The 10,555-nt window shown below is 32.6% G+C and overlaps 1 protein-coding gene across 1 annotated transcript; it reads left to right on the top strand.

Annotated features, from left to right (window-relative positions):
- Nucleotides 1-8,803: 8,803 nt before the first annotated feature.
- LOC120779331 (piggyBac transposable element-derived protein 3-like) lies at nt 8,804-10,544 on the top strand (the record flags this gene model as incomplete). Its single annotated transcript, XM_040111530.1, has 2 exons — nt 8,804-9,003; nt 9,272-10,544. Coding segments are annotated over exons 1-2 (1,290 nt in total), but the record flags the coding sequence as incomplete, so codon positions are not given.
- Nucleotides 10,545-10,555: the final 11 nt, after the last annotated feature.

The raw sequence follows: 10,555 nt of genomic DNA, 5'->3' as shown, positions 1-10,555 counted from the left end.
AGTGCATTTGGAAAATTCTATAATTTTACATTTAGGTATAAAACTGATTTTCCTTTATCGACAAAATTAAAAATCAAAATCAAGTTGCTTAAAATCAGTAGCTTCACATATTAAAGTTATTTAACCTTCTTCATCTTACTGAAGTTGACATAAAACAAAACAGCATTGCATTTGGAAATTTCCAGAACTTCACATTTAGGAATAAAACCGATTTCCTTGCATGTACACATTTAAAACCCATATCAAATTGCCTCAAAACATTAGCTTCACATATTAAAGTTAATTAACCTTCTTCATCTTACTCAAGTTGACATGAGACCATAATGGCAGTTCATTTGGAAAAATTACAGAATTTTACTTTTAAGCATAAAACCGATTTTCTTGCATGTACACATTTAGAAATATACACCAGGTTGCCCCAAATCCTTAACTTCACATGTTAAAGTTAATAAGCCCTCTACATCTTACTCAAGTTGACATAATGCTATAATGGCGGTGCATTTGGAAAAATTACAGAATTTTACATTTAGGTGTAAAACCGATTTTCTCGCATGTACACATTTAGAAATCCATATCAAGTTGCCTCAAATCATTAGCTTCACATATTAAAGTTAATTAATCCTCTTCATCTTACTGAAGTTGGCATAAAGTTAAAACGGCAGCGCATTTGGAAAATTCCAGAAATTTACATTTAGGTACAAAACCGATTTTCTTGCATATGCACATTTAGAAATCCACAGCGAATTGCCTCAAATCATAAGCTTCACATATTAAGGTTAATTAACCCTCACCACCTTGCTGAAGTTGGCATAAAGCCGAAACGGCAGTGTATTTGGAAAAATTCCATAACTTTACATTTAGGTATTAAACCGACTTTCTTGCATGTACATCTTTGGAAATCCACATCGAGTTAATTCGAATCATTAACGTCACATATTCAAGTTAATTAACCTTCGTCATTTTCTAGAAGTTGGCATAAAGCCAAAACGGCAGTGCATTTGGAAAAATTCCATTATTTTACATTTCTATAAAACCGATTTTCTAGCATGTACACATTTAGAAATCCATATCAAGTTGCCTCAAATCGTTACCTTAACATTCAAGTTAATTAACATTCTTCATCTTACAGAAGTTGGTATAAAACCAAAACGGCAGTGCATTTGGAAAAAATCCACAACTTTATACTTACATGCAGTGCATTTGGAAAATTTCAGAATTTTACATTTAGATATTAGACCGATTTTCCTGCATTAAAACATTTAGCAACCCATATCGAGTTGATTCAAATTATTATCGTCACACAGTAAAGTTAATTAACCTTTTTCATCTTACTGAAGTTGGCATAAAGCCAAAACGACAGTGCATTTGGAAAAAATCCACAACTTTATATTTAGGTATAAAACCGATTTTCTTGCATTTAAATATTTAGCAATTAATATCGAGTTAATTCAAATCATAAGCCTCGCATATTAAAGTTAATTAACCCTCACAATCTTACTGAAGTTGGCATAAAGCCAAAACGGCAGTGCATTTGGAAAATTTTATAATATTACATTTAGGTATAAAACTGATTTTCCTTTATCGACAAAATTAAAAATCCTTATCATGTTGCTTAAAATCAGTAGCTTCACATATTAAAGTTAATTAACCTTCTTCATCTTACTGAAGTTGACATAAAACAAAACGGCAATGCATTTGGAAATTTCCAGAACTTTACATTTAGGAATAAAACCGATTTCCTTGCATGTACACATTAAAAAACCATATCAAATTGCCTCAAAACATTAGCTTCACATATTAAAGTTCATTAACTCTCTACATCTTACTCAAGTTGACATAATGCTATATCAGCAGTGCATTTGGAAAAATTACAAAGTTTTACATTTAGGTATAAAACCGATTTTCCTGCACGTACACATTTAGAAATCCATACCAAGTTGCCCCAAATCATTAACTTCACATACTAAAGTTAATTAGCCCTCTACATCTTACTCAAGTTGACATAATGCTATAACGGCAGTGCATTTGGAAAAAGTACAGAATTTTACATTTAGGTGTAAAACCGATTTTCTTGCTTGTACACATTTAGAAATCCATACCAAGTTGCCCCAAATCATTAACTACACATACTAAAGTTAATTAGCCCTCTACATCTTACTCAAGTTGACATAATGCAATAACGGCAGTGCATTTGGAAAAAGTACAGAATTTTACATTTAGGTGTAAAACCGATTTTCTTGCTTGTACACATTTAGAAATCCATATCAAGTTGCCTAAAATCATTAGCTTCACATAATAAAGTTAATTAACCTCCTTCATCTTACAGAAGTTGGCATAAAACCAAAACGACAGTGCGTTTAGAAAAATTGCACAATTTTACATTTAGGTATAAAACCGATTTTCTTGCATATGCAAATTTAGAAATCCACAACGAATTGCCTCAAATCATAAGCTTCACATATGAAGGTTAATTAACCCTCACCACTTTGCTGAAGTTGGCATAAAGCCGAAACGGCAGTGTATTTGGAAAAATTCCATAATTTTACATTTAGGTATTAAACCGACTTTCTTGCATGTACACATTTGGAAACCCACATCGAGTTAATTCGAATCATTAACGTCACATATTCAAGTTAATTAACCTTCGTCATCTTCTAGAAGTTGGCATAAAGCCAAAACGGCAGTGCATTTGGAAAAATTCCATTATTTTACATTTGTATAAAACCGACTTTTTAGCATGTACACATTTGGAAATCCATTTCAAGTTGCCTCAAACCATTAGCTTCACATAATAAAATTAGTTAACCTCCTTCATCTTACAGAAGTTGGCATAAAACCAAAACGACAGAGCGTTTAGAAAAATTGCACAATTTTAAATTTAGGTATAAAACCGATTTTCTTGCATATGCACATTTAGAAATCCACAACGAATTGCCTCAAATCATAAGCTTCACATATTAAGGTTAATTAACCCTCACCTCCTTGCTGAAGTTTGCATAAAGTGTGGTGTAGTGAAGTGTATTTGGAAAAATTCCATAATTTTACATTTAGGTATTAAACCGACTTTCTTGCATGTACACATTTGGAAATCCACATCGAGTTAATTCGAATCATTATCGTCACACAGTAAAGTTAATTAACCTTCGTCATCTTCTAGAAGTTGGCATAAAGCCAAAACGGCAGTGCATTTGAAAAATTCCATTATTTTACATTTGTATAAAACCGATTTTTTAGCATGTACACATTTGGAAATCCACATCGAGTTAACTCGTATCATTAACGTCACATATTCAAGTTAATTAACCTTTGTCATCTTCTAGAAGTTGGCATAAAACCAAAACGACAGTGCGTTTAGAAAAATTGCACAATTTTAAATTTAGGTATAAAACCGATTTTCTTGCATATGCACATTTAGAAATCCACAACAAATTGCTTCAAATCATTAGCTTCACATATTAAAGTTAATTAACCCTCACCTCCTTGCTGAAGTTTGCATAAAGTGTGGTGTAGTGAAGTGTATTTGGAAAAATTCCATAATTTTACATTTAGGTATTAAACCGACTTTCTTGCATGTACACATTTGGAAATCCACATCGAGTTAATTCGAATCATTAACGTCACATATTCAAGTTAATTAACCTTCGTCATCTTCTAGAAGTTGGCATAAAGCCAAAACGGCAGTGCATTTGAAAAATTCCATTATTTTACATTTGTATAAAACCGATTTTTTAGCATGTACACATTTGGAAATCCACATAGAGTTAATTCGAATCATTAACGTCACATATTCAAGTTAATTAACCTTCGTCATCTTCTAGAAGATAGCATAAAGCCAAAACGGCAGTGCATTTGGAAAAATTCCATTATTTTACATTTGTATAAAACTGATTTTTTAGCATGTACACATTTGGAAATCCACATCGAGTTAATTCGAATCATTAACGCCACATATTCAAGTTAATTAACCTTCGTCATCTTCTAGAAGTTGGCATAAAACCAAAACGACAGTGCGTTTAGAAAAATTGCACAATTTTACATTTAGGTATAAAACCGATTTTCTTGCATATGCACATTTAGAAATCCACAACGAATTGCCTCAAATTATAAGCTTCACATATTAAGGTTAATTAACCCTCACCACCTTGCTGAAGTTGGCATAAAGCCGAAACGGCAGTGTATTTGGAAAAATTCCATAATTTTACATTAGGTATTCAACCGATTTTCTTGCATGTACACGGTTAGAAATCCAATCAAGTTGCCTCAAATCATTAGCTTCACATATTCAAGTTAATTAACTTTCTTCATCTTACAGAAGTTGGTATAAAAAAAAAACGGCAGTGCATTTGGAAAAAATCCACAACTTTATACTTACATGCAGTGCATTTGGAAAATTCCAGAATTTTACATTTAGATATTAGACCGATTTTCCTGCATTAAAACATTTAGCAACCCATATCGAGTTGATTCAAATTATTATCGTCACATAGTAAATTTAATAAGCCTTTTTCATCTTACTGAAGTTGGCATAAAGCCAAAACGGCAGTGCATTTGGAAAAAATCCACAACTTTATATTTAGGTATAAAACCGAGTTTCTTGTATTTAAACATTTAGCAATTAATATCGAGTTAATTCAAATCATTAGCTTCACATATTAAAGTTAATTAACCCTCACCATCTTACTGAAGTTGGCATAAAGCCAAAACGGCAGTGCATTTGGAAAATTTTATAATTTTACATTTAGGTATAAAACTGATTTTCCTTTATCGACAAAATTAAAAATCCTTATCAAGTTGCTTAAAATCAGTAGCTTCACATATTAAAGTTAATTAACCTTCGTCATCTTACTGAAGTTTACATAAAACAAAACGGCAGTGCATTTGGAAATTTCCATAACTTTACATTATTGAATAAAACCGATTTCCTTGCATGTACACATTTAAAAACCATATAAAATTGCCTCAAAACATTAGCTTCACATATTAAAGTTAATTAGCCTTCTACATCTTAATCAAGTTGACATAATGCTATAACGGCAGTGCATTTGGAAAAAGTACAGAATTTTACATTTGGGTGTAAAACCGATTTTCTTGCTTGAACACAGTTAGAAATATATATCAAGTTGCCTCAAATCATTAGCTTCACATATTAAAGTTAATTAGCCCTCTACATCTTAATCAAGTTGACATAATGCTATAACGGCAGTGCATTTGGAAAAAGTTCAGAATTTTACATTTAGGTGTAAAACCGATTTTCTTGCTTGTACACAGTTAAAAATCCATATCAAGTTGCCTCAAATCATTAGCTTCACATATTAAAGTTAATTAACCCTCTACATCTTACTCAAGTAGACATAATGCTATAACGGCAGTGCATTTGGAAAAATTACAGAATTTTACGTTTAGGTATAAAACCGATTTTCTTGCATGTACACATTTAGAAATCCATATCAAGTTGCCTTAAATAATTAGCTTCACATATTAAAGTTAATTAACCCTCTACATCTTACTCAAGTTGACATAATGCTATAAAGGCAGTGCATTTGGAAAAATTACAGAGTTTTACATTCAGGTATAAAACCGATTTTCTTGCATGTACACATTTAGAAATCCATATCAAGTTGCCTCAAATCATTAGCTTCACATATTAAAGTTAATTACTACTCTAAATTTTACTCAAGTTGACATAATGCTATAACGGAAGTGCATTTGGAAAAATTACAGAGTTTCACATTAAGTATAAAACCGATTTTCTTGCTTGTACACGGTTAGAAATCCATATCAAGTTGCCTCAAATCATTAGCTTCATATATTTAAGTTAATTAACCCTCTACATCTTACTCAAGTTGACATAATGCTATAAATTAAATTAAATTAATTAGAAATCGATATCCAGTTGCCTCAAATAATTAGCTTCACATATTAAAGTTAATTAACCTTCTTCATGATACTGAAGTTGGCATAAAGCCAAAACGGCAGTGCATTTGAAAAATTACGGAATTTTACATTTAGGTATAAAACCGATTTTCTTGCATGTACACGGTTAGAAATCCATATCAAGTTGCCTCAAATAATTAGCTTCTTATATTAAAGTTAATTAACCTTCTTCATCTTATTGAAGTTGGCATAAAGCCAAAACCACAGTGCATTTGAAAAATTCCAGAATTTTACATTTAAGTATAAAACCGATTTTCTTGCATGTACACCTTTAGAAATTCATATGAAGTTGCTTCACATCATTAGTTTCACATATTAAAGTTAATTAACCCTCATCATCTTACCCAAATTGCCATAAAGCCATTCGGGAGTGCATTTGAAAAAAGTCCACAATTTTACATTTAGGTATAAAACAGATTTTCTTGCATATACACGATAAGAAATCCACATTAAAATTTCAAATCATTAGCTTCTCATATTAAGGTTAATTAACCTTCTCTATCTTACTGAAGTTGGCATAATGCCAAAACGGAAGTGCATTTGGAAAATTCCACAATGTTACACTCAGGTATAAAACATATTTTCTTGCACGTACACATTTAGAAGTCCATATCAAGTTGCCTCAAATCATTAGCTTCACATATTAAAGTTAATTAACCCTCTACATCTTACTCAAGTTGACATAACGCTATAACGGCAGTGCCTTTGGAAAAATTACAGAGTTTTACATTTAGGTATAAAACCGATTTTTCTTGCATGTACACTGTTAGAAATCCATATCAAGTTGCCTCAAATAATTAGCTTCACATATTAAAGTTAATTAACCCTCTACATCTTACTCAAGTTGACATAATGTTATAACGGCAGTGCATTTGGAAAAATTCCAGAATTTTACATTTAGGTATAAAACCGATTTTCTTGCATATACACGATTAGAAATCCACATTAATTTGTTTCATATTATTGGCTTCACATATTTAGGTTAATTAACCTTCTCTATCTTACTGAAGTTGGCATAATGCCAAAACGGAAGTGCATTTGGAAAATTCCACAATGTCACACTTAGGTATAAAACCAATTTTCTTGCATTTGAAAAAAGTCCACAATTTTACATTTAGGTATAAAACCGATTTTCTTGCATGTACACATTTAGAAATCCATATTAAGTTGCCTCAAATCATTAGCTTCACATATTAAATTTAATTTACCTTCTACATCTTACTCAAGTTGACATAATGCTATAACGGCAGGGCATTTGGAAAAATTACAGAATTTTACATTTAGGTATAAAACCGTTTTTCTTGCATGTATGCATTTATAAATCCATATAAAGTTGCCTCAGATCATTAGCTTCACACATTAAAGTTAATTAACCTTCTTCATCTTACTGAAGTTGGCATAATGCCATAACGACAGTGGATTTGAAAAATTTCCACAATTTTACATTTAGGTATAAAACCGATTTTCATGCATGTACACATTTATAAATCCATATTAGGTTGCCTCAAATCATTAGCTTCACATATTAAAGTTAATTAACCTTCTACATCTTACTCAAGTTGACATAATGCTATAACGGCAGGGCATTTGGAAAAAGTACAGAATTTTACATTTAGGTATAAAACCGTTTTTCTTGCATGTATACATTTAGAAATCCAAATAAAGTTGCCTCAGATGATTAGCTTCACACATTTAAGTTAATTAACCTTCTCTATCGTACTGAAGATGGCATAAAGCCAAAACGGCAGTGCATTTGGAAAATTCCAGAATTTTACATTTCGGTATAAAACCGATTTCCTTGCAAGTTCACATTTAGAAATCCATATAAAGTTGCCTCAGGTCATTAGCTTCACATATTAAAGTTAATTAACCCTCTACATCTTACTCAAGTTGACATAATGCTATAACGGCAGTGCATTTGGAAAAATTACAGAACTTTACGTTTAGGTATAAAACCGATTTTCTTGCATGTACAAATTAAGAAATCCATATCAAGTTGCCTCAAATCAATAGCTTAACATATTAAAGTTAATTAACCCTCTTCATCTTACAAAAGTTGGCATAAAGTTAAAACGGCAGTGCATTTGGAAAAATCCAGAATTTTACATTTAGGTATAAAATCGATTTTCTTGCATGTACACATTTAGAAATCCATATCAAGTTGCCTCAAATCATTAGCTTCACATATTAAAGTTAATTAACCCTCTACATCTTACTCAAGTTGACATAATGCTATAAAGGCAGTGCATTTGGAAAAATTACTGAGTTTTACATTTAGGTATAAAACCGATTTTCTTGCATGTACACGGTTAGAAATCCATATAAAGTTGCCTCAAATAATTAGCTTTACCTATTAAAGTTAATTAACCCTCTACATCTTACTCAAGTTAACATAATGCTATAACGGCAGTGCATTTGGAAAATTCCAGAAATTTACATTTAGGTGTAAAACCGATTTTCTTGCATATACACGGCTAGAAATCCATATCAAGTTGCTTCAAAGCATAAGCTTCACATATTAAAGTTAATTAACCCTCTACATCTTACTCAAGTTGACATAATGCTATAACGGCAGTGCGTTTGGAAAAATTACAGAGTTTTACATTTCGGTATAAAACCGATTTTCTTGCACGTACACGATTAGAAATCCATATCAAGTTGCCTCAAATAATTAGCTTCACATATTAAAGTTAATTAACCCTCTACATCTTACTCAAGTTAACATAATGCTATAACGGCAGGGCATTTGGAAAAAGTACAGAATTTTACATTTAGGTATAAAACCGTTTTTCTTGCATGTATACATTTAGAAATCCATATAAAGTTGCCTCAGATGATTAGCTTCACACATTTAACCCATATTATCCCAGCGCTCCATTTAAGGTGCACTTCTTTTTTGTTTCAGATTACGCAAATTTTATTCTGTGTTGGTAGAGGCTATAATTTATTTGGGTTCTTGACGTATGTCATTATCACCTAAAACTTGTTGAAAGTGATTATTGTTTTCGGTTATCTCTCAGGAATTATTTAAACTCTGTGAATTTCAGCCATCATGAATTCCAGGAGAGGGTAAGTAAAAACTTTTTTTATACTTATAATTAATTTTACCGTTTTCGTTTTTTTTTTAAGTTTTAACTAGTCTATTAGTTAACATCATGAATTTGACGAAAATTTGCTTTTATGTGTTCATTTTACTAAGTTTTGTGTACCGCCCCATTTGAGGTGCGCTGGGAATAGGAGGCACCGTGGTTTTTGCTACGGGCCCTTGTACTCCCAGCTTCAGTAAACTATATTTAGAACTATTTTACCGTATTTTTATATGTTTTGTTATTTTCAGGTTGAACGTTCACGAAATTATATCGGCATTAGAAGATGATCATAATATACTGTCTGCAGATATATTTATCACACCACCTGAAAACAATGACTTCAGCGATGAAGACAGCGGAAGCGAAGAAGCGGGAGAAATAGGTAATCTTACGCGTCGGCAACTACTAGCAGAAGCTGAGGTGCGATGCCAGCTACCATCAGCAGATGGGGTCCTGGAAACCGTAGATGGAATTCCATTTATAAATCAGGATGAACAGGAACAACAGCCGTCCGCGTCTCAGTCAAATGAACCACCTGCAAAAAAATCTAAGACTATTGTCACGAGGAAGTGGAGACAAAAAGATATAGCTGCAACCCCTGAAAGGGAGTCGATGCAACCTGATTTCGTTTTAGATAAGGATAATCCATTAGATTTTTTTGAGATGTTTTTTGACGAAGAAGTTTTCGAGCTCCTGCGGTCTAGCACGGAACAAAATGCAATTGCAAAAGGACATGTCAATTTTCGAGTCACTGTTGAAGAAATTAAAAACTTTATCGGTATTTTGCTTTTGTCAGGCTACAATAGCGCTTCACGCTATAGATTATACTGGGATCAAAGTATTGACACTCATCATCCAGGAGTTGCATCATGCATGACTCGTAATCGTTTTGAAGAGCTTTTACGTTTTTTTCATGCATGCGATAACAACCGCCTACCTTCTGACGATAAGTTTGCAAAAGTAAGGCCACTGTGGAATCTTATGAATGAGAGATGGCTAAAGTTTTATCCCGGAGACAAACATTTGTCTATCGATGAGTCTATGGTACCTTATTTTGGAAAACATGGCGCAAAACAACATATTCACGGTAAACCAATACGTTTTGGCTATAAGATTTGGTCACTGTGTACACGATTGGGTTATCTTATTTATGGAGAACCTTACCAAGGAGCTAAAACTGGTAACACCAATCCAAATCTAGGCGTTGGAGGCTCTGTAGTGACAAATTTGATTTCGAAACTGCCAAGTGATAACCACTACAGTTTCTATATTGATAATTTTTTCACTTCTTTACGTTTACTAGACGAAGTAAGTCAGATGGGTCATGTTATCACTGGTACATTACGTGCTAATAGAACAGAAGGTGCCCCGCTAAAAGACATCAAGGAGATGAAAAAGACATCACGGGGTTCGCACCACCAAATTACGGATTTATCATCCAACATAACTTTAGTGCGCTACAACGACAACAACATCGTAACTATTGCCTCAACGGAAAGCGGTGTTCATCCGATTGGTAAGGTGAAGAGATG

The sequence above is a fragment of the Bactrocera tryoni genome, unplaced genomic scaffold, assembly GCF_016617805.1.
Source record: "Bactrocera tryoni isolate S06 unplaced genomic scaffold, CSIRO_BtryS06_freeze2 ctg7180000183358_QRY, whole genome shotgun sequence".
NCBI classification, from domain to species: domain Eukaryota; kingdom Metazoa; phylum Arthropoda; class Insecta; order Diptera; family Tephritidae; genus Bactrocera; species Bactrocera tryoni.
Note: the sequence above shows the minus strand (reverse complement) of the source record. Positions and strands in the feature narration are given on the sequence as shown.